The 25471-nt window shown below is 40.0% G+C and overlaps 2 protein-coding genes and 1 long non-coding RNA gene across 4 annotated transcripts in view; 2 read left to right on the top strand and 1 right to left on the bottom strand.

The window, feature by feature from the left end:
• Positions 1 to 5665, bottom strand: part of LOC141381333 (uncharacterized) — a 10366-nt gene extending 4701 nt beyond the window's left edge. Inside the window, exon 1 of the long non-coding RNA XR_012401330.1 lies at positions 4747 to 5665. This is a non-coding gene — a long non-coding RNA (uncharacterized lncRNA). The remainder of the gene's footprint in view (positions 1 to 4746) is intronic.
• Positions 4867 to 13985, top strand: sox8b (SRY-box transcription factor 8b). 2 transcript variants are annotated; one of them, XR_012397846.1, is made up of 4 exons: positions 4867 to 5348; positions 9934 to 10163; positions 10682 to 11951; positions 12128 to 13985. XR_012397846.1 is itself a non-coding variant. In NM_001025465.2 (3 exon segments), coding segments are annotated over 3 exon segments (1071 nt in total). In that variant the 5' UTR covers positions 4887 to 4974; the 3' UTR covers positions 11149 to 11859.
• Positions 13986 to 16329: 2344 nt separating this feature from the next.
• On the top strand, positions 16330 to 25471 carry proza (protein Z, vitamin K-dependent plasma glycoprotein a). The gene is given in 10 exon segments (NM_001327792.1): positions 16330 to 16369; positions 16552 to 16645; positions 17829 to 17998; positions 19107 to 19131; positions 19291 to 19404; positions 20032 to 20160; positions 21498 to 21613; positions 21785 to 21899; positions 22074 to 22399; positions 23521 to 25471. Coding segments are annotated over 9 exon segments (1281 nt in total). The 5' UTR covers positions 16330 to 16369; positions 16552 to 16569; the 3' UTR covers positions 23731 to 25471.

Here is a 25471-nt window from a genome sequence, read left to right as displayed (position 1 = left end):
AATAAAATCCTATAATCATGACAAACTGTAGACTGGAAAAGGCTAAGACCTCTGAATGCATGTGTTGTCACTGTTTTCAGTGTGGGAGCATTTACAGTTACTATTTAATCTGTGATATTGTCGTCTAAACTTAAAGCAATCATCAATAACTTTATATCAACTGAAAGCTTAACATGTCTAGTTTTCATATCTGGTGACTGATTTTTAATAGATATCACTGAGCAACAGTTATTTATTAGTTTGCAGGACACTCGTCACAGCTGTAAAGCACTACTTTGCTACAGCAATCCACATGTTAATGTTTTTACAGATGTTTTTAGAGGCTAAATTCCCATCAAACTGCGCATACTGCTTTAGGATTTGATGTCTACTGTAAAAATATTGTCAAAAGTATAAAAAGATATGATTCATATCATGCAAAACATTGGAAACTCCCTAATATGCTCACCAATGTAAACTCAATGTCAACCTGGTGGTCATGTCTGGTACTGCAGCCACTAAATCTGACTGAAAGCTCCTTTTTGGAGACATCAAATCCAAATTGGGAATATGTTCAGATATTTAGCTTTGATTTTTAAAGCATATACATAAATTTTATGTAATATAATAAACCTTAAATTTATTGTTTTATCATTTTCATAAAGGCACATAACTTTAGTTTTATTGAACGTCTTGAACTCTTCCAGCTACAGTCTGACATATGTCTTCTTTAAAATGAGACCAAGCTTAAATCTGTGCACTAAAAGACTGTTAAAGATTGGTAATAATTTTGTTGAGCGTATTTTTTTATGTGTATGTACAAATAGTGGAGGCAACAGCTAAGAAATTAAATCAAAAATTCACCAAAAAATAAATATACTGTCATCATTTATCTTCCATTTATTTGATTCAAACATTCATGAGCTTCTTTATTCTGTTGAACACTAAAGACGTTATTTTAAAGAATGTTGCAAACCAGTAACCATTGACTTCTATTTGTTTTTCCTACTATGGAAGTCAATGGTTACCCGTTTTTAGCATTCTTCAAAATAGAAGAAAGAAAGGTGTATACCTTGACTAAATAGTGAGTAAATGTTCATTTCTGGGGGAACTCTCCCCTTTAATCTGACTAACATGTAGCTAAACACAGAGCTGAGCATGGACAAACACACTGGAATAATGTGGGTAAACACCAGCATCTGATAAATCTGGAAGCAGTTGAAGCCTCCTCCACACAGCGCTGATCATGGCTTGAAGCCAGTTCACAGTAATTGTTTCCTGCAGTCTGAATCCTCCGTCACCTCTGTGCTCTTCTCAACATTTCACTAACAGGATGAAATAAAGCTTATAATTACGACCATGAGCTGTTCATCGTCATGCTTTTGTTTAAATATTAATCAGAGATTAAAGACGGAGGGGGCAGTTCACCCAAAAATCAACATGTTCTCACGCTTTACTCTCCCTCAAAACCTCTATGAGTGTCTTCCTTCTGTAGGACGCTAAAGAAGATGCTTTGAAGAATGCTGGAAACTGACTTCCATAGCAGGAAAAACAAGTGGAAGTCAATGGTTACCGGTTTCCAGCATTCTTCAAAATATCTTCATTAGTGTTCAACAGCAGAATGACTCTCATAGCAGTTTGGAAAAAGCCTCACACTAATAAAGGGCAAGGAGGGAAGACAGACTGTAGCTGTCCACACCTCTCAGCTTTAGTTTGAGCAACAGTAACTGTAAACAGTCAGAGATCATTCCCTCCATCTCGGCTCTCTGGATTTGCATATATTTAAACATTGCATGTCAGAAAATGTGTGCTGGTTTTCTGACTGGAGTGCAGAGCGAGCGTTCAGTCCTCCAGCTCATGCAGAGGTGCACGCCAGGGTTCACCAATAGAAGAAGGACAGGGAACATCAGCCTGGATCACGTCTACATTAATAATCAATACATCATCACTGCTATAAAAACACACTCACAACATGCTAATCCATACTAAACACATGCTAACACGATACTAATATGCCAATTCATAGCAGAGAAATGCTATCAATATGCTAATTCATGCTAAAAGCACACAAGTCACATGCTAACCCACACTAGAAACATGCTAACAACATGGTAAATCATATTAGACGCATGTTAGCATGCTAATTCACATTAAAAACAACTTCATTTATACTAGGGTCATGCTAATAACATGTTAATTCATACTAGCCACATACTAACAACACGCTAATGCATGCTAGACATGTTAACACGCTGATTCATAGAAAAATGTTTACAACATGACAATTCATTCATTCATTTTTGGTTTAGTCCCTTTATCAATCTGGGGTCACCACAGCGGAATGAACCGCCAACTTATCCAGCACGTTTTTACGCAGCGGATATCCTTTTAGTCACAACCCATCTCTGGGAAACATCCACACACACACTCATTTACACTCATGCACTATAGACAATTTAGCCAACCCAATTCCCCTATAGCGCATGTGTTTGGACTGTGGGGGAAACCGGAGCACCCGGAGGAAACCCACGCCAACACGGGGAGAACATGCAAACTCCACAGAGAAACATCAACTGACCCAGCTGAGGCTCGAACCAGCGACCTTCTTTCTGTGAGGCTAGAGCACTACCTACTGCGCACTGCGTTGTCCAACATAATAATTCATATAGACAAATTATCAAGATGCTAATGCATGCTAAACAAGTAAACATGCTAATTCAAACTAGAAACATTTACACTAAATTAATGATAACATGTTAACTCATACTAGACACATGCTAACACACAACAAGTTCATGCTAGAAACATGTTAACAACATGCTAATTCATACTAGAATCATGCTAAAACATGCATATTCATACTAAAAACATGATAGCAACATGGTAATTTATACTAGAAACACACTAGCACAACATGCTAATTAATACTCGAAACATAGTAACAACATATTGATTCATAATATACATACTAACATGCAAGTTCATACTAGAATCATGCTACCAACATGCTAATCTATGCTAGAAACATGCTATTAACATGCAAATTTATATTAGAAATGTGCTAACATGTTACTTCATACTATAAGCATGTTAACAACATGCACATTCTTACTAAAAACATGCTTGCAGCAAGGTCATTAATACTTGAAACATGATAGCAAGATACAACATGCTAATTCATACCAGAGAAGTGCTATCAATATGATAAGTCATACTAAAAACATGCTAATTAATACTAAAACATGCTAGACACATGCTAATGCATACAAGAAGCATGTAAACGACATAGTAATTCATACTAGAATCATGCTAAAAACATGCACATTCGTACTGAAGAAGTGCTAGCAACATGACAATTTATACTAGAAACAATATGATAATTCTTACTAGACACATGCTACCAACATGCTAATTCATACTACAAACATGCAAGCAGCATGCTAATTTATGCAAATCCAAACTAGAAACATGCTATGCACATGCTAATTCATACTAGAAACCTGCTAACGTGTTGATTCATACTATAATCATGTTAAAACATGCTAATATATTATAGAATGATGGTAGCAACATGCTAATATATACTAGAATAACGGTAACAACATGCTAAGTCATACTAGTTATGCTAGGAACATGCTAATTCATCCTAGCAGTAAGCTAAAAATGGTAATTGATTTTAAATGAATTAAAATTAATGTTTAACAGCAGACATGTTGAAGATTAGCCTTTAGCAACCCACATGACAAAATGGCATGTCAGAAACGGCGCTGGAGTGCTTATACCTCCGAGGTGCAGATCAAGTCAAATATTAGAGTAAATATGGTGCATTGTGAGGCAAACAGCTCCATATGTTGACTGAAAATGGGTTTAATTCAAAGTGTCTGAGAGGAACCGGCCGCCGGAACAAAGACATACAGAAGAAGGAGACACAAAGCAACGGACTTCCCTGAGAAATGAGATCCGTCTGTCAGAGTTTCAGTCACATTACTGTGTGCCTTCTGGGCTTCAACAGCAGAAATATTCCTCAGCAGACACAGTACAGTACGGTAACATTGTATAAACAGCACACAGTTTACAACAAGATTCATAATTCTCTTTAAATAATGCTCTAATGATGATATCAGGAGTCCATAAACATGTTTGTCTTGTGTGTTAAAGTGTAATCCTGCACATTTATTCATGTTTAATAACATTATTCATCATTAACAAAGCATTTATTAAGATAATATGGATTGTTTTGCAAAGTATAATGATATACTAATATGATTTAGTACTGTAAATGATATGTGAGGCACTAAAACTATTTTACTTTATATTTTCATTTCACTTATTAACAATGTTCACTGTGTGTGAATAAATAAATGAACAGCCATAAGTATTAATATCAATATCAATACCCTTATTATTAAATAATCCCTTATTTATTAGGGATCACTACGGCAGAATGAACTGCCAATATTGATGTTTAAAATTAACTGAATAAAGTGAAGTGAAATTGTATTATTTGAGTGTCACACATTTAATTTACCCTAAACAATGTTCACTGTGTGTAAATATTAATAATAATAAATGATAATAATCAATTTATATTGATGTTAATATTGATATTGAGATTAATTAAATAAAATAACCAATTGAAAGTGTTTAGGCTAAGTGAAATGTCAAGTGAAATTATATTATTTTAGTGCCACACATTTCATTTAGCCTCTAAATAAATAAATAAATATTAATAATGTTAATAAACAAAGTGGCTAAATATCAAATTACCTGAGTGAGAACATGCCTCGCCAATCACAGCAGCTGATAACCAGAGTCCACCAATCAGAGGCCGCAGGAGGAGTGACGCAAACACAGATCCCCATAAAAAGGCGCGCGCAGCTCAGTCAGAAAAACACCGGTGTTGTGTGAGATGATGCGCCGTAATGATAACTGAAGCTTTCTGACTGGACAGGTGCTTAATTACTAAACAAGCTGAGTTTGAAAGCATAAGCGACTATGAGCGAGGAGCGGGAAAAGTGCAGCAGCCCGACCGGGTCCTGCAGCTCCGAGTGTCCGGATGAGTGCGACTCTGACCCGTCCTGCTCTCCCGCCGGACCCGCCGCGCTCCGGATGGGTCAACAAGCGGAGGATGAGGACGGCAGATTTCCGGTGTGTATCCGGGACGCGGTGTCGCAGGTGCTGAAGGGCTACGACTGGTCTCTGGTGCCCATGCCGGTGCGGGTGAGCGGATCTGGGAAGAGCAAACCGCACGTCAAGAGACCCATGAACGCGTTTATGGTTTGGGCTCAAGCCGCGCGGAGGAAACTGGCGGACCAGTACCCGCACCTGCACAACGCGGAGCTCAGCAAAACACTCGGCAAACTCTGGAGGTCAGAAACACACTGCTTTATTCACTCACTTATTAGCGCACGGGCTGCGTCTAGGTAACTTAATGCACACTAGTAAGGGCACTGATGAGTTTGTTTGACTTGACATTAGAAGATCCTCGTTGTACGACATCAAAACTAATTTATAACCTACAGCAGAACTAAATTCCATGTATTTTACTAAGTTTTTAAGAGGACATTACATCTAACGTTAATCCACCAGCAACACTACAGCCGTGCAACCGTTAGAAGTGTTTACTATATTATGTTCGTTAATTTAAAAATAGCTAAATAACGGATTTTTTAACGGTTGATTATTTGGGTCACGTGATTCATATTTCGCGCTTCAGAACAGCCGTTATGTGCGCATATGAAGTGCGGTAAAGTCTAGAAGGAAAACAGCTGCAGACACTCGCGTCAATAACATTTATGTAATACAGCAATAATTAATATTTCTACATTCCCATGTTTTTAAAAGTACATTACAGCTAAATAATGTGATTGTAATTTAAATGTATTGTTCGTTAAGGGCGCTTATAAATTGCGGTAGGTGAGAAATACAGATGTTGGGCTCAGGCCCGTGCAGAGACCGTCCAAAGGGCATGTGCAGGATAAATTTTTTGTAGAGTGGGGGGGGGGGGGGTTGTCGCGCGTTCTGATCAGCTGTGTTGTCGCGCGCGTACTGATCAGCTGTGTTGTCGCGCGCGTACTGATCAGCTGTGTTGTCGCGCGCCTACTGAAAGGCGGGACCGAGGGTGTGTTGCGTCGCGGGGGCACTTTTGATCATTTTGGAAGGGCACTTTCTATCCAAGACTAAAAAGGGCATGTGCACTGCACAGGTTGAGCCCTATGTGTGCACGTGCCTGGTTGGGCTTATAGACATATCAATCAATATAGCTCCCTAGCTTGTTTATCACTTGGTAGTGTACGCTAATAAGGGCACTGATGAGCTTGGTTGACTTGACATGACAACGTCCTCTTTCTACGACGTCAGAACTGATAATAATATAATACTAATAATATAAAACTAACTAATAATAATAAACATCAGCTGAACTAATAACTTTCCTGTGTTTATCTAAGTACATAACAGCTGAGTAATTTGGTTGTAATTTGAATTTAATATTCGTCAAGGGCGCATAAAAGGGGCAGTAAAGTCTAGAAGGGATACAGCTGCGTCATTCACGTCCAAACAGCACTTTTTTGTGACGCTTTATTGCAATAATTGATATTTTTACGTTACTACAATTTTAAAACTACATAATAGCTAAATAATTTGATTGTTTCACATATGAGCAACACCTCAGTCATTGAACAATCATAAATGTTCTGAACCGATGTTAAAAATGAATAAATAATAGATTATATTTGGAAAAACATCTCTCTCTACTATAATCTTCTATGTAAAGCTGCTTTGACATAATCTACATTGTGAAAGCGCTATAGAAATAAAGACAAACTGAATCTTGTTTGACATTAAGGGTTACGCCTCCTCTTCACTGCACACGATAAACCACAGAGTGGAAGTTATTAATTTTCAATGGAGAGTAGTCCGGGAGCTGTGTGGAGTTTCGATCATCTGCGTATGCAGAAAATTCAGATCCGAATTGATCTGCGGATTCGTTGAAATATTTGAACTCCTGTGACTACCGTATGTGACCAGCCGGCCGGATGTGATGTATTTCAGTGTTGTCCAAGCAGGTCTGTGCATGCGAGATGAGTAATAGTAGTTCAGAAAAAGTCTATTAAAATTGACATTTCTATTCATAAATGAGTAATAAAAGTATATAATTTTTAATGTTTTTTCCACATTCCCTCCAATATTTTTTAGCGGTCGTGTCTAGTATTCATTCGTTCATCCGTGGTGAACACATGGCGAATAAAGGCTCTTGCCTTTATTTCGGACACTGCGAGAACAGCTTCTCTCCCATGGTGCACGACAACACTGAAAATTCTGTGCGACTTCCACAAGGGGGCGCATTCCGACAGTCATGTCCAAATGTCGTGTGAAGTGGAAAGACGGCTTTAGGTATTGATAATAATTAATATTTTTACATTACTGTGAGGAGTAGCTTTGGTGGGTTGGGTTGAGGTAGACATTAATAAAATGCAATTTAATAAGTGATTTAATCAATAATTCAAATAATTCTCTTCATATTTGCTGTTTTTACATTTACTGTGAGTAGGTTTAGGGCTGGGGTGGTGGTAAATGTTAATAAAATACAATTTATGGGTAATTTAATAAATAAGATGTATAATTTCGTTAACTTCCAGCTCTACAGGAATTTTATAAACAGTTTAAAAAAAATCTCCGCCCACAACAAAATGTGCTGTGCTGCATGTTGAGGGCACTTCGAACCAGCAGGGGGCGAAAACAGCCTTAATGCTGAATTCACACCAAACACATAATTAAGGATTTGTGCAGTACATTGCACACAAGTCAGTGCACACATGAGAACAGAGCCGGATTACCATCCCGCAGTGCGAACGCATCTGCTGCATGCACAGAATTCACCTCGATCACGTCTTCTGCGTTTGGTGTGAAGCTAACCGTGTCCGCCAATCAGAAAGGAGAAACTCTGACGTCATGAGGAAAAAGCTCTTAGGTTTATCGTCCACATGACCACACTGTACCCAGGGTTTCTGAAAATCTTCACCCTGGCCAGAGTTTCCCGTTTCAGTCACCTGCTGCTGTGTTTTCATGTAGACGAACCACATCGAAAGAACTGCAGCTTCGAAAACACCGGTGTTCCTGTGGACAGGGCCTGAGACAGCACTGACAATGAGTTGTGAACCCTGATCAGTGCACTCACTAGTGAACAAGGCTGCTGATTGAGACGCACCCATAGATTCCCAGGGGTGATGCGATTCCTGGAATATGATCAGAATCAGCTTTATTCACCGAGGAATATTTCTGTGCTTTACAGAAGCTCAGATACATACAGTATATACACAAACTGTCCATACATGATGCAAAATCATCATTAATCAGTGTTTTTCCACCCTCTGGATCTTTTTTAAATGTACTCTGGTCATTTATATCTGTTTTTATGTTATTAGCAGATCTTTTGCACAGCACATTGGGGTTTTTATTGTGCTTTATTAATAAATCTGATTTAAAATCGACACAAGGGGACAGAAAGACATCTAAGTGGAAAATAAACAATAAAGAAATATTGATGTGTGATTAGTGTGCAGTATGTGCATTAACTCTTGCAACTGTACAGATCAGAAACAAAAATGTAAATAATTATATAAAAGTATTTACAAATACGTGGCTTCTAGATTACAGACATCACACGCACAATGAAGATAGTGTAGTGTTTATGGCCATGAGAAGTCATGCGCTTAAAGTTTTATTCTGTTCAGGAATTTTCATTTTTGGGTGTGCTGTCCCCTAAGAGCTGTGTCTTCAAAATGATTTTGACATACTTTAGTGTGCGTGTGTGTGTGTTTGTGTGCGCTAATAAATGAGGTAGCGCTGAAAACTGTAAACTCAAACTGATCTGTAATGTTTTGCTTATCTGTTGGCCTACCCCTGAATACCCATATACAAATATTATACATGGAAATGTATGCAAATTACAGGTATGCGAAACACACGCTCTTATTAGGGTTTTACATAATTGAGATATGTCATAAATGCAACATGTATGTTCAAATATTGCAAAAACGTGCACACATGCATACAGGGGTGTGAAAAAGTATTTCCCTTTATGATTTCTTATTGTTTTGTCACACTTTCCTGTTTCAGATCATCAAACCAATGTTCATAATAGTCAAAGAAAACACAAGTAAACGCATAAAAAGATTAGTATTTTTAAAGGGAAAACAAAATACAAAACTGCTTAACCCTGTGTGAAAGAGACGAATGAAGACAGTTTCACTTAAATATTGCAAATAATGCATGAGTGACTGACTGATGATCTGCAGAGTGTTTTAGAGGATCAAATATCACTAAACTGCCCATACTGCTTTATAATTTGATGTCTACTTTATAGATATTGTCAAAAGTATGAAAAGATTATGTAAATTCCTCAACATAGAGATAGGGGGCGCTCTTGAGTGGTCATCAACGTGAGCTGAATGTCTGGCACTGCAGACTGAAAGCTCACTCTTGGAGATAGCAACTTGAATTTGTTCAGATATTAGGCTTTGATTTTCTGTTAATGTCAGGCTGAAACAGGTTTGTAAAATGCATATTTTATGTATTATAATAAATCGTACATGTATTGTTTTGTTATTTTCATAAACATAAAGGCACATACCTTTAGATTTATTTAACCTTTTTCTTTTCAGCTACAATCTGATGTCTGTCTTCTTTAAAATGAGACCTAAACGCACACATTAAAAGTGTAAAGATTGGCCATCAATAAAGTTGAACATGTCGTATGTGTGTAAGCACTGCTTTAAAAACCGATGCAAATGTTAGTCTTTCGCTCGATCATCATTAAGCTCCACAAAGCTCATGCATTCTGAATTTTGTTTGATCAGCTATAATCCAGCACATTGCGATATCCATTCTGAAACGATATATCATTTCGTTTTGCTAACTGCGAGTTAATAACGGCGTATGGGCCCTCAACAGACTGCTGACGGAGAGCGAGAAGAGGCCGTTCGTGGAGGAGGCAGAGCGACTGAGGGTCCAGCACAAGAAGGATCATCCGGATTATAAATACCAGCCCAGGAGACGGAAGAGGGTGGAGCCGGGCCACGCCGAGTCTGAAGCCGGCTCCGAGCTGATGCAGCACATGTATAAAGCGGAGCCGGGAATGGGTCGACTGACTGGGTCACCGGACCACATCACTGACCACACAGGTGAGACGTGAACTCAAGAAACATGTGGAGATATGCATGCGTGTGAATTACTGTGGTGTTGGGGTGGTCTGACCATGAAATGCAGACAGACAGATAGATAGACAGACACTAATAATTATTTTTTTTCAGTCTGTTTTTGGATGTTTCCTGTTGTCTTCAAGTGGTGCTCGCTGCAGAGCCATTTGAAGAGAGGTGAGCTCCAGAGAGGGGGAGCTTAAGCTTGAGCTCCACCTTTTTTGCACTTCTTCTATGAGTGATGTCACTGGGGGTAGGGTTAGGGGTGTGGTTGGTGTACGCATTAAAACAGCTTACAGGAGGAGGAGCGACAGCTCATGCTCCCCCTCTCTGGAGCTCACCTCTCCTCAAATGGCTCTGCAGCGAGCACCCTCTCGTTGTCTTCCTGAAGATTTAAAGTAATTGACTGGATCATGTGCTGTGTGTATTGTGATAGTGATGTTTTGTATATTGTGCAGCCCTTTATTGACACACAGCATCATCTTCACATTGCTAATCCTCAGGGCATCCTCATGGTCCACCGACTCCTCCAACCACCCCCAAAACAGAGCATCCTCAGGGCCCCAAACAGAACATTGACTTCAGCAACGTGGACATCTCCGAGCTCAGCACTGACGTCATCGGCAACATGACCTTTGACCTGCAGGAGTTTGACCAGTACCTGCCTCTGACCCCAGATCAGGGCGCCTGCAGCCGGAGGGCGCCCCCTGCTGGAGCACACCTGCACCCACAGCGAGTGCACATAAAGACGGAGCAGCGGAGCCCGCAGCACTACAGTGAGCACAGCAGCACGCTTTACAGCAGCAGCAGCGCACAGTGTGAATACACAGAGCACAGCTTCTACAGCCCGTACTCCAGCTACCCGTACCCATACCCATACCTGCACAGGCCCATACTCAACATCCCCGCACCGCACAGCTCCTCTGCACACTGGGACCCGCCCGTCTACACCACTCTGTCCAGACCCTAGACCACTGGGGCTCAGGGACAGCATTTGCTGAAGGGCTTTGTGCCAAAACAACCACATCATAAAGAGGGATGCAATGAAGAGTCGGCCGTCAGAAACACTACTGGGCGAAAACGCATTTTAGGGACACAGAATTGAGCCGTTCAGCTGTAATGATCACTGTAATGAGGGACTGCATTTGCCCAGCAGCAGCATTTTGAAGGGTTCACCAAGTTCAGCAGGCAAACATGGTTTTTTACTAAAGAGAAACATGTTTGTAGGAGCTGATGATAGGGTTGTGCTGTACTGCACTGCTCAGCACGCTGGTTTCACTCAGCTGTAGACACGGGCTGTGTTCAAAATCACATACTTCACTACTACATAGTATGTGAGCTGAGGAGTATGTCAGAATTAATAGCATTGGATCAGTAGGCGAGTCTTAAAAATAACACATTTACAACACAAAGTTCTATACATGCACAGCACAGTTCACATCTACAACACCCAGTGTGTACACTCGAAAATACACAAGTGCAGTTCATTTAAAACAATTCATGAATATGCAAATCCAGTTTGTAAATTAAAAATAATTCACAAATGTGCAAATCCAGTTATTAAATATAAAACTATTCCTAAAGATGCAAATCCAGTTCATAAAAAAATAATTCATAAATATGCAAAGCCAGTTCATAAATATAAAAAAATCTTAAATATTCAAATCCAGTTCATAAATAATTAATAAATATGCTAATCCAGTTCATAAATATTAAAAATATCATTAATATGATCCAGTTAATAAATAAAAAAATCTTAAATCTGCAAATCCAGTTAATAAATAATTAATAAATATGCTAATCCAGTTCATAAATATAAAAAAAATCATTAATATGATCCAGTTAATAAATAAAAAAATCTTAAATCTGCAAATCCAGTTCGTAAATATTAAAAAAACAATAATATGCAAATCCAGTTCATAAAAAAAATCATAAATATGCTTCTCCAGTTCATAAATATAAAAAATCCTAATCATTCAAATCCAGTTCATAAATATAAAATAATTCATAAATATGCTAATCCAGTTCATAAATGTAAAATAATAATACATATGCAAATCCATTTAATTAATTTAAAATAATTCCCAAATATGTAAATTCAGTACATGAATATAAAAAATTAATAATATGCAAATCCAGTTTATAAATTTTAAACAATTTCTAAATATGCTAATCCATTTCATAAATGTAAACTAATTAATAAATATGTAAATCCAGTTAATAAATTTAAAGCTATTAATAAATATACAAATCGAGTTTATAAATATAAAACAATTCCTAAATATGCTAATTCAATTTATATATTAAAAACAATTCAAAAATATGCAAATCAAATTTGTAAATTTAAAACCATTCATAAATATTGAAATACAATTTATTTAGTATGCAAATACAATCCATACATTTTAAACAATTCATCAACATGCCAGTCCAATTCATAGATATGCAAATCAAATTAGTAAAATTCAAAGCAATTTTTAAATATGCAAATGAAATTTGTAAAATTCAAATTACAATTTGTAAGGCGTTCAGCGCGCGGGTTTCACTCTTACTCCAGCTGTAGACACGAGCTGTGTTCATAATCACATACTTCACTACTATACAGTATGTGAAAACTGTCTGAGCTGAGTAGTGTGTCCAGAGTTCTAGTATTAGAAAAACAGTAGGCGAGTACGGAGCCATAACAGTGACTCGAATCAGCCCGTCTACACCTCTTCATCCCAGCCATAAACCGTAAACGGTAGCTTGTCATGTGACAAGTTGCTGTGAAATCACATCACTTGATTGCGTGAAACCAATCGAGGATCAAAACACAAGCTCTCTCATTTACAGAAATGTAAAGCACGGAGCAATCACTCACTTTATTCATGTCTAATCATCTAGTTTAATCCCGCCTTCTTTTCACAGCGCCATACTACAGAATTTCACATGCTCAAACTCTAGTGTGACTGCAGCAATACACAGCACATGCCCTTCCAGCTGCAACCCAGTACTGGGAAACACAGTACTACAGCACTACAGGGTTGTGTGTGTGTGTGTGTGTTTTCAGTGCGTCCCTCATCTTCTCTTTAGTTGAGCTCATGGACGTCAGGTGTTCAGTGTGCAGAATCTGTGCCTCTGCATTATCTCCAGTCTGTGTTTAACCTCCTCAAATAATCCCTCATTCCACATTCACATGTATCTGCTGCGGGTTAGTTCTATTTCCTGTTATGTGTTCATCCGTTGTCCAAAGCGCTTGTAGAGTGACTCTGCTCCTCCAGTCATCATCATATATCTGGGCTTTATTGTGTTTAAGTGTGTCAGAAGCACAGGTTTCTGTTCAGCATACTAACTCTCCTACATTACTCTGCTGACAGAAGAGATGAGCTGTTGATTTATAGCTGTGCTACACTTTAGTGAGCACTTTAACATGGCAGAAGCCTTCATAAGTGATCATCATCATCATCATAATAAATGCATTTTAAACATTGACAATGCGCATGTGGTCTGATAAGTCTGCAGTCAGACATCACTGCTGTGAAATAACCAGTAGCTGTGGTGAGCGGATGTGTTCCTACATCATGATGATGATGATGCTGAAGAGTTTAGAGTCTCTACACCTTCATTACTTCAGCTGATGGGGAATAATCAGGCAAAGGCAAATGATCTGAGCCTGAAATATAACAGCATGAGATGTGCAGATCAACAGTGCTTGATTATATTAGAGACACTGCTCATTCTTCAGCTCTGAGGTGATGTTGATGTAAATGTGATGAGTTTGACTGCAGGACATATTTTTGTATGATATAATAAACATTTTTAGAATAACTGTTATGTTTTATTGCAGATTGGGATGATGGAATCATGTACACCAGCTACTGTATGGGGCAGATTCATTCATGGTGAACTCTTAAAATACACAACAAGCTGAAAAACAAACAAACAACTACCTTATAGAGGCAGATCAGTCTCAGAAATAATACCTTTACTAAACACAATTTGTAAACACACACAACCCAATATGTAAACACACACAACCCAATTCACAAACACACACAACCCAATACACAAACACACACAACCCAATACGTAAATGCACACACAATTTGTATATACACAATTCGTAAATACACGCATGCATTAATTTTCTTTTTGGCTTAGTCCCTTTATTAATCTGGGGTCACCACAGCGGAATGAACCGCCTAAATACACACAACACACTACGTGAATACACAATTGATCAAATACAAGTTTTGAGGCTGATCTGGCTCCATACTGAGTCCCCCTGAGTTTGAACAGGTTGTGTGTGTCGTGAGCTTGTTTAAGGTGTGTGTAGAGTTATAAAGCCGGCTCTGGCATTCAGCCCACAGAGGAGGAACCCACAGAGCGACTGAATGTTAACGATCCGCTCTATTATTCACTGCAGCAGAGCTTCATTATGTGACTGTTCACGGAAGAATTAATTAAACAGAAAATAAAGAGACGAGAAGAAACCCGAGCGTCATTAGAGGAGGGAGGGCAATGGAGGACTGAAGCTTCATATAATCAGCAGCATGGCCTTTAGCAGAACTATAATCGTGACAAAAGTGATGATGATGATGATAATAAAGTGATATTTCATGAGCAGACGACTGGTGGAGGGCTTTAGAGGAGCTCATTTGCTCTTGTGTTGGCCAAATTAAGGGTCAGTTCACACCAAAGATGAACATTTACTCACTATTCACTCTCCCTCAGGCGAAACCTTTAGCAGCTTCTTTCTGCTGTTGAACACTGAAGAAGATATTTTGAAGAATGATGAAAACCGGTAACCATTGACTTCTATAGGAAAACCAAATACTATGAAAGTCAATGGTTACAGGATTCCAACAGTCTTCAAAATATCTTCTTTTGTGTTTAAGAAGAGAAAGAAGTGAGAACTCCACATCTATAATGCTCTTCGTCTATGCTGACATTATCTTCAGCAGCTCAAACACTCTAATGGCGAATGGACAGACGGCTGCTTCTCACTCAGGCCTGCTGGACATGCTAATGAGATGGGCGCTAGTGGGCGGGGCTTGATGACACGTACAGCAGGAGAATGTCAATCACAGTGTTTCTGCATCAAGTCTGATTAGAACAAACCCAGTTCAGTGCTGTTGAGCATCAGAGGCTGCTGGAGATCCTCACACACTGCTGCTGTGTTTAAAGCTCCTGCAGGAGTGATCTCTGCAGAACAAGAGCTCTTTAATCAGAAAGCATATTACTTAATTCAGAATAAAACTACTGTGAGTGAAAGACACAGCAGTGTGATATTAACTCCAGAGCAAAGGAGAACAGCTGGACGAGCAGAGAGCAGCTGCCGGCAGATCCAGATCAGCTGCCTGTAGGGGCTCATGAGGGCTTATAAAGGCTCATAAGTGTGGAGAAACGATTGACATGTGGAGGATTTGAGGTAAAGTGTTGAAGAGACTCTCCTTCAGCTGTCAGCAAAGCTCTGCGTCCTCACAAACACTCCTGACACACACTATATTCATGTAGACCTTGACAAAACCAGGGTCAGTTCACTCAAAAATCAACATTCACTCTCCCCCAGGTGGACATCAACTCTTTATGAGCTGCGTTCTCCTGCTAAACACTAAAGAAGATACTTTGAAGAATGTTAAAAACCAGTAACCATTGACTTCCATTGTAGGTTACAGGTTACCTTATTTAACACTGCTTTGAGGCTTGATTGTAACCTGTTTACACTGATAGATCTGCTCCACCGGGAGAGATTAATATGATAAACTTGTTTATGAGATTAATATGTAGTGACGTCAATAACAATATTAAACATGATAAGTTCATAATTCAGCTGCGCTCTGCTGCCATCTAGTGGCCACACTGTTAATGGTGGACTCAGCATTACTACTGTTCTGAATCTCCATTATCTCCTGCATGTTGTTCAGAGTTATTAAGACATAATAATAAAGCTTAGTTCCTTATTAGTCAGGGGTCGCCACAGCGGAATGAACTGCCAACTATTCCAGCATATGTTTTACACAGCGGATGCTCTTCCAGATGCAAACCAGATCTGGGAAACACCTATACACACTCACACACTCATACACTAAGGCCAGTTTAGTTGATCAGGCCCCCTATAGCGCGCAAGTGTGTTTGGACTGTTTATCGGTGGATTGTGCGTGGTGACGTCACTCCATCATCGCTTCAGATCTGCGTCACGGGTTCAGCGGATGAGTGCTCCGTTATCTGCCACAATAATCATCATTTAAAGTCAGAAGGTCAAAGTTAGAGGCAGTTTCTGCTGTTGAATGTGCTGCTCATCTTTACTGGAAGCTGAATATCCATGTAGGACACCCACAGCTGAATCCAGCACGCGCTTATATATTAACTCCGCTTGTTTCCTCTCACGCAGAGCGCTTCCTCCGTCATCATGGCTTGTCTCGGAATATATCTTTCCCTCGCAGTTTTGTTTGGCTTCGTGACCGCCGGATTACACAAAAGATCAGGTAAAACATTCTCAATCTTTCAGCAGGCATCAAAAACAAGCATCATCTTCACGGGTGGTTGGTCAGTGTGTGAAAGCGATGAGAAAAGTAACAGGCAGCTTGTGATGAGGCTCATCGCAAACACTGCGCCACAGGACTCAGCGGCTGCAGATATTCGCGTTTTTCTCGATTATTCGGATGTTCTCCCGCTAATATTTGCCTGAAATAATCGCCAGGTATTGAATGTACAACAAAAGCGACACTGTTTGCTAGTTTGACAGTATTTTGACAGAGATTTCGGTGTCATTACGCCATTGTGGTTTGTTTTCTTAGCAGTCCTGGCAGATCTTCTCCTCTTGGGGGAGCTTCGAGGGTACTGATATAGTTATTTGGCCTATTTATTTATCATTATTATGTTTTAATACATTCTATAAAGGATAATTTAGGTAATAGTGTACTGCATCCTAGCGTTTGATTTCTTTGTTATCCATAAACAGTGATTGGCTGTCATTAAAGGGGTAGTTCACCCAAAAATGCACATGTATTCATGATTTACTCCGTCTAACAGTACAATACTCCACAATAAAGAGGATATTTTGAACTCCAGTGACTTCCATAGTAGGAAAAACAAACACTGTGCAAGTCAGTATGGTTACAGGTTTCCAACATTCTTCAAAATATCTTCATTAGTGTTCAGCAGAATAAAGCAACTCCTGAATGTTTATATCGAGTGAATGATGAGTAAACCATGACAGAATTATCATTTTATCTTGTTTCCTTTTGCTTTTTTCCACACTGAAGACTTTATTTTGGAAACCTGTAACCATTGACTTCCATGGTATGTGTATTTCCTACTGTGAAGCTCAGTGGTTACCAGTTGAGCAGATCTTTTACTCCCAGTTTCTGTGCCAATCCTGTCCTGTGGATGTGTTTATACTCATTAATATGGAGACATGTTAATGTGTGGCTGTCAATCAGAAACTGCTCGCCTGCTTCACGATGCTGCAGTGGGCCTGAATTTAACATCAGGAAATGTTTAAAGACGTGTTGTGTTTCTGTCACTGCAGTCTGACTGTGGACACACTAGACTACACACACTTCAGCTTAAACAGCTCACAGACGATGATTTTTCATCTTTAATGTGGCTTTAATATGTCTGTGGCAGGAGCTTTTGTGTGTGTTAATCTTATGATGCTCATTTCAGCCCCTGTGTTCCTGGAGAAGTGGGACGCGCTCAACGTGATCTCCCGTCAGAAGAGGAGCAACACTGGAGATGAGGAGACCAAACTCCCCGCTAACCTGGAGAGAGAGTGCCTAGAGGAAGTGTGTGACTATGAGGAGGCCAGAGAGGTGTTCCAGGACAACTACAGGACAGTGAGTGTGTGCGTGTGCATGTGTGTGTGTGTGTGTATATTTATATACTTGCAAAATAAAAGAAAGTTTTGCAAACAAAAAATAAAATATTGAACAAAAAATAAAAAATCTAAATTTCCCAAACTCTCAATTTAATTAAAATCACAGTTAAAAAATTATTTTTGAGGAATACAAATTAATTTTGCCAACAAAAATAAAGAACTGCAAAGGGAAAATACAGTTTTGTAAAATAAAAATACATTTGCAAACAAAGAAAGAACTGCAAATAAACATCAAGCAGTGCAAAAAATCTAAAATATTTGCAATAAAAAAAGAAAAAAAGTGTGTGTGTGTGTGTGTGTGTATATATAAATATATATATATATATATATATATATATATATATATATATATATATATATATATATATATATATATAAATAAATAAATAAATATATATATATAAATAAATGTTCTGCAATTAACTGGCCGCGTTTTAAAAGGCAATGCTGTATAAATGTTTTGCAAATATTGTTTTGGTTTTTTGTTTCTCAAAACTTAATTTTCTCTTTGCAGTCCTTTATTTTTGTAAGCAAAATTAATTTTTAAATAGCAATTTTTGCATTAACCTTCTTTTATTCTGCACGTGTATATGGCCCTGGATTGACTCCATAGTTATGTGTATATTGGTTGAGAGGGTTTTGTAGGCCAGTGCGTCTGCATGAGCTATAATAACTCAATCACAGGCATTGATGAATACAGCAGAGCAGAGACACAACTATAATAACCAGCGCCTCATAGATTTCTCTGAGTCCAGCAGTGTTCAGATGCTTAAATTGAGTTATAGAATCTGAAATAACGCTGTACAGTCTTCATGGTGAAGCTACAGATGTTATTAATGCTCGTGCCTGAGTGTTTTACACGGGTTTGGACTGCTCACACATTAAATACAGTGATTAATACACAAGCTTCAGTCCATAAAGGCAAAGTGTACGCTCAAATCAGGGCTGTTTAACTGATTAAAACCTAATTATATTGCTGCTTTAACACTGCTAATATTCACAGCTGTTTGTGTGTGTGTGTGTGTGTGTGTGTGTGTGTGTGTGTGTGTGTGTGTGTTTTCTTTAAGGACATCTTCTGGTCGGTCTACATCGGTGAGTTGTAAATGTTGCAGATAATGAAGATGTGTGACGGATCTCCCCGGTTTTAAGAGCTTATTTGTTTTTGAATGCATGAATATATGTCATATAGATATAAGCTGTAGTAGGCTGACGTGTGTTGTGTGCGCACTGATGGTGTTTGTTGCATGCTAGATGGTGACCAGTGTGCTGACCAGCCATGCAAAAATGGAGCCATGTGTTCAGATAGTGTGGGGGGGTACGACTGCATCTGTAAATCCGGCTTCACGGGAACACACTGTGAGACAGGTATGAGGATGTTCGCCTTTTTGAAGCATAATAAGTGTGCGGATATTTCAGAATCATGCTAGTGCATGCTTGTTTATCTGAGTAGCGATGCTGAAGTCAGATATTCTGCTTGGAGACGGTGCATTATATGCCAGAATGTCTTTGTTTTGATCTCTGCCCACTGCCAGATTAGCCAATTATATTTCAGCACCCGGGTTGCCAGATGCTGGAGAACAGCGTATTTAAGGCATGAAGTGTGCGGATGCAGCTGAAAATGCGCCCTCTAGAGGACAGAGCAAGCCTCTGAAATAAGACGCAGATTCAGAGTCAATAAAACAGACATCAGGAGGGTTTTAATTAGCAGATCATCTAAATATCACACACACAAACATCTGCTGAGCGGGTTACAGCGTACTGCTGGCCTCACACATAAGCCAATGCTCCACTAGCTCTGGTTTACTCACGGGGTGTTTTCACCTCAACACAGTTTCCCTGTCCACCTCAATAGTTTGACTTTGCACAGAAGAAACAGCCGAGGGGAATTCTCCACATCCACCGGCAGTCCTCTCATCCGTCTATGCTCGCATGTTGACACTGAATTGCTGTCTAATTGACTCCCGTGACTCGTGGTGTTTCCGTGTCCTCCAGATCAGACGGTGTGTTTAATAGATAAGAGCAAGGGCTGCAGTCAGTTCTGTAAGCCGGGCTATCATTCATACGAGTGCTCCTGCGCTTACGGCTGGAAACTGCAGCAGAAGGAGAAGTGTGTGCCCGCAGGTGAGTCCAACACACCTTACACTTGATCTGGCTAACACACACACACACACACACACACACACACACATTTAAGATTTAAGAGATTTGGACAAGAGAAAGACAGGAGATGTAAGTGCTACAGCGTGTTTTGCAGTGTATGCAGGCGCACATGTATGATTACAGAACAGTTAAATAAAACCACCAACAATTAACAAAACTGATTAGCAGAGACTCGCTTTTGTACAGTGTCTGAGAGAGCCTGAAGAAAACACGTGCCAATAGTCCATTAGTTATTAGCATTTAGTTATTTAGTTAGTTATTAGTTATTTTGCTATTTCTTGGTAAGAAATCTGTGGCGTTTTATTTTCAGAGGATCGTAAGTTAAAGCTGAATATATGAAATAATAAACAAATAAAAGCTTTTTAACTTTATTTAATGTTCACAGTGCAAATCCATCTAGATCCACTTATTTGGTAAAGAAAGCACGTCTCTCATATAATATCTCTACTGAAAGACTGAACACACGACTCTACACACTGTACTGTGAATAAATCACATCCACACTTTCATATTAGTCAATAATATTACTGAAATTGATTTAAAATAAGCAGACTCAATGATGGGCTGGAGGTCTGTGGATATCTGCACACACAGATTTTTGACAAAATTCTGCACAGAAATAGCACACAATGCCTGCAGATTCTGTCTGGCCTAGTTATTAGTTAGTTCATATTAATAGTTAGTCTTCAGGCTTTATTATAAATCTATAAAACTCAACTATTATTAATGAACAGTTGAAGAGATTTAAAATAAATCCTGACCAAACATGTGGCTTTACCCTCATTGTGTTTCTTACAACATTAACCAAAATATTTATAATTTCAGATATGTATATTAGCAGGACACACTCTCCACCGTACACTTTATACATGTGCTTTTAATGCAGAGTTACTGTGTGAGGGTCCGTTCACCCAGAACTGATATTTACCCAGTATTAACTCTCCCTCAACTGGTTTCAGACCTATCTGAGTGTCTTTCTCCTGTTGAACACTGAAGAAGATATTCTGAAGAATGCTGGAAACCGGTAACCATTGACTTCCATTCTCAACATTCTTCAGAATATCTTCTTTAGTGTTCAACAGGAGAAAGACACTCTTAAAGGGTAAACCAAGTAAATGATGGCAGGCTTTTACCGTTTGGGTGAACGACCCCTCTATAATTTGTTTTATTTTGACTGTACCATTCCTGCCTTGTAAACAGGGCTGCTCCAACAGGCATACACAGCCTCAAGTGTGAGCAGAAGCAGCCCTGCAGTGAGTGTTGACTCTCTCTCTCTCTCTCTCTGTGTGTGTGTTCAGTGACGTTTCCCTGTGGTAAAGTGGGCAGCGTGAGTCAGTGGGAGCGACGGCAGTCAGAAAACATCAAATCGGAATATGAAGGATTCCCCTGCGGCCCGGAGGAGTGTCCCTGGCAGGTCCAGAACACACACTTCACCCTCCTGTGATCGAGCCTGGTGCACTGCAGCGCTGCTCTCACTCACTGTCTGTGTGTGTGTGTGTGTGTGTATGTGTGTGTGTGTGTGTGTGCGCGTGCGTGCGTGCGTGCGTGCGTGCGTGCGTGCGTGTGTGCGTGCGTGTGTGTGTAGGCGATGCTCCTGCGGGGATCCTCCGGCTTCTGCAGCGGCGTCATCCTGAAGGAGAATCTGGTTCTGACCACTGCGCAGTGTGCCAGAAAACACCCCGACTTCCAGGTGGCAGTGGGTCAGTGCGCTCATCTACACTCACTGAACACACAACACACACTCATGCACGATTCTACCTCAGCTTGTAGTATGGATGGTGTAAGTAGTGTGTGATTTGGGACAGAGCCGCATGCGCATCACGTATCTGTAGGTGATGGATGCTAATGATGTTGCGTTATCTACTCCTCCGCAGGTAAGCGTATGACGATGTTCGAGTCGTCAGGTCAGACTCTGGCGGTCCGGCAGGTGCACCTCCACCCTCTGCACAGCTCAGGTACAGCTGAGAATGACCTGGCGCTGCTGGAGCTCCGGGACAGGATCATCTTCAAGAAGAGCGTGGCGGCGGCCTGCCTTCCAGAGAGAGACTTTGCAGACCGCGTGCTGACGGCGGGACAGTACATGGGCGTGGTCACCGGCTGGAAGGACACGCCCACTGAGGACGGCATTGAAGGACACCTGCTGCTGAACCACCTGTCCTATCAAACACTGCAGGACTGCTCACGGCAACACTCCGCTCAGGTGTGCACATCTGCCGGCTTATAGAGGAGATCAGTGAGGGGTCACAGCCTCAGAGCTACAGCTGAAGTCAGAGTTATCCTTCCTCCATTAACTAAATATGCAAATATGTAAATACCTGAGTAAATTAATAAATAAAACAATAAATAAACAAATGAGCAAATAAATACATCAGTGTATATAAAGCTTCACAAATTCCTGCATGAATAAATATGTAAATATGTAATAGTGCGCGTAAATAATTATATAAATTACAGGAATGTTGGGGGAATAAGACAAGTTTATTTTTACCCTCTTTCCAAGCATTTACGTTGTTGTGTATTTATTTATGTACTTGCATATAACATGCTGACTTGAGGAAAAATAAATACGCAGCTACATTCCAGAATGAATAAACAAAGGTTTTAGTTTAGCATTTTCCTAATCCCCCAACATTCCTGTAATTATTTCCCTGCACACACTATTCATTATCTATATATTTATTTATGCAGGAGTTTGTGGATTTTTTTTATATTCATATAAATATTTATTTCATTATTGTTTTATTTATGCAGGAATGTATGCATTTATTTAAATATTTGCGCATTTATTTTGCTATTGTTTTTGCTGGTTTTGTCATCCATAGTATCAGAGCGGGCCCTAGGCATAAGCAAACTGAGCAGGTGATTAGGGCCCAGCGGCCACCAGGGGGCCCTCAAGAGTGCAAAAAAGTATTCATTCATTCCCCTAAGCTTAGTTTCTTTATTAATCAGGGGTCGCCACAGTAGAATGAACCACCAACTTTTCCGGCATATGTTTTACACAGCAGATGCCCTTCCAGCTGCAACCCAGTACTGGGAAACTTTACCCTGATTACCCTAGTGAAGCCTTTACATGTCACTGTAAGCTGAACACTAGTGTCTTGAAGAAGATCCAGTCTAATATTATGTGCTGTCATCATGGAGAAGAGGAACACATCAGCTATTAGAGATGAGTTATGAACACTGTTATGATCAGAGATGTGCTGGAGGAATCTGCTCTCTGATACACAGAAACTGGGGGAATAATCAGGGGGTGAATAACTCTGCCTTCAGCTGTAGTGATATCTAACATGCATGTTGTTGCTGTTTCCTCTGTGTCTGCAGGTGTCCAGTAATAAGCTGATGTGCAGTCTGCCGCGGGCTAAAGCAGACTGTGTGTTTGGGCAGGGCAGTCCAGTGCTGACGCTGCACCGAGAGGTCTTCTTCCTGACGGGGATGGTGAGCCGGCCGGCGGGAGCCGACTGCAGGAGCGGATACATCTTACAGAAAGTGTCTCGCGCTCTGCCGTGGTTAAACTCTATCATCAGCCCGTAATTAAAGCAGGGACGTGTTAATATGGTAAACTACCCACCCTAAAGCTACTGCTAACACTGCTCTTACACAGAGGCTGTGTCCTGTTCTAGTCCAGATATCTACAAACTCTCTCTTGACCTGTGCTTGTAGTCTGATTAGTACATGTTATGCATGATTCACTCCACTACACATTCAGTTATTTTCCCTCAGCTTCACCACAGCGGAATGAACCAACAACTTAATCCAGCTTATGTTTTACACAGCGGATGCCCTTCTAGCCGCAACCCAATACTGGGAAACACTCACACACACACACACCAGTGTAGTTGATCAGTTCCCCTATAGCGCATAAGTTTGGACTGAAACCGGAGCACCCGGAGGAAACCCACGCCAACACAGGGAGAACATGCAAACTCCACACACAAACACCAACTGACCCAGCTGAGACTCAAACCAGATGGTGCTACACACTGCGCCACCATGACGCCCCCTTCAGAATCATCCCAATCAATATGAATGCATTCGGTGACTCTGTAGGGAGCCGTTCTCACTATTCACTAGTAGCTTATTAGTGTGCGTGTTATTGAGATATTGGCTGCTTATTAGTACTTATAAAGCACATGATCATATTCTACATCCCTAATCCAACACCTAAACTACCTTAATAACTCTATATAAGCAGGTAAGTTGGAGTTTACTGAAGCAACATGGTCTGCTAAGAGCGAGAACTGAACCTTACTTACCAAGTATAACTAATGATATCGTAATATATATATATCACAATATATAGAGCTGAAAATGACTATCCCAATGCCAGATATTTCCCAATAGGAGTGTGTAATAATCTTATTTACGCTTCCTCCACTGTCAGGTGATTGAGCTTGTGTTGTCTGATGTCTGAACACAACACTATACTCTACTCTAGTCTAGTGTAGAGAGTAAGAGTGTGTGGATATCTGGACGACAGAGCTGTGTCTGCAGTGCTATACATCTCTTATTTGTACCGTTTACACTGTCCTTGTGTCCACTTACACAGAGAGCAGGCTGTTCTGCTGTAGTTCAGGGACTAAACGCATGAGCCGAGGCTGAAGAGCACGACGGCTGCTCCAGATGTGCATGTGCAGCGATCAGCCCACCCTTCACTGCTGTGGGGGTAACAGCATCATATATCAGCATTAAGCCTAAAAACACTGTTTAAATGCCGAGATACCGTCATGCTAACTGTTCATTCATTAACCGTTATCATTTAGTTTGCTTCTGTTCAATGTGACTGCAGCATTACTCTACTCCTGACGCTGTATATTGGTTCAGTAATGACTATACTAGTGAAGCAGTGATTTAACAATAGAAACCCGGCGGTTATTGGAGTAGATGTAAGTCGGAGTCGTGTGTAGATGTTGCAGACGCTCTCCTGCTCGGCTGTTGTGCAGTGATGTGTTGTTATATCTCCTTAAAGGCTCAGTTCACCCACAGATGAAGACGTGCTCTGTGTACTCTCCCTCTAGTGGTGTTAAACCGTCATGAGTGTCTTTCTCCTGTTGAACACTGAAGAAGATATTTTGAAGTATGTTGAAAACCGGTAACCATTGACTTCCATAGGAAAAACACACACATGTTGAAGGGGGCGGGGCATGTCAGACACTAGAGTGGATTTGATTGGTCAGTAGTGTTGATGGGAAACTCTAGAGAGTGTCAGGAATGTTGATCTGTGCATTGTGTTTTTGAATAATTGTGGTTTTAATAAAAGTATTAATGCTACACA

The sequence above is a fragment of the Danio rerio genome, chromosome 3 (assembly GCF_049306965.1).
Source record: "Danio rerio strain Tuebingen ecotype United States chromosome 3, GRCz12tu, whole genome shotgun sequence".
NCBI lineage: Eukaryota > Metazoa > Chordata > Actinopteri > Cypriniformes > Danionidae > Danio > Danio rerio.
This window is presented reverse-complemented; position numbering and strand designations above follow the sequence as displayed.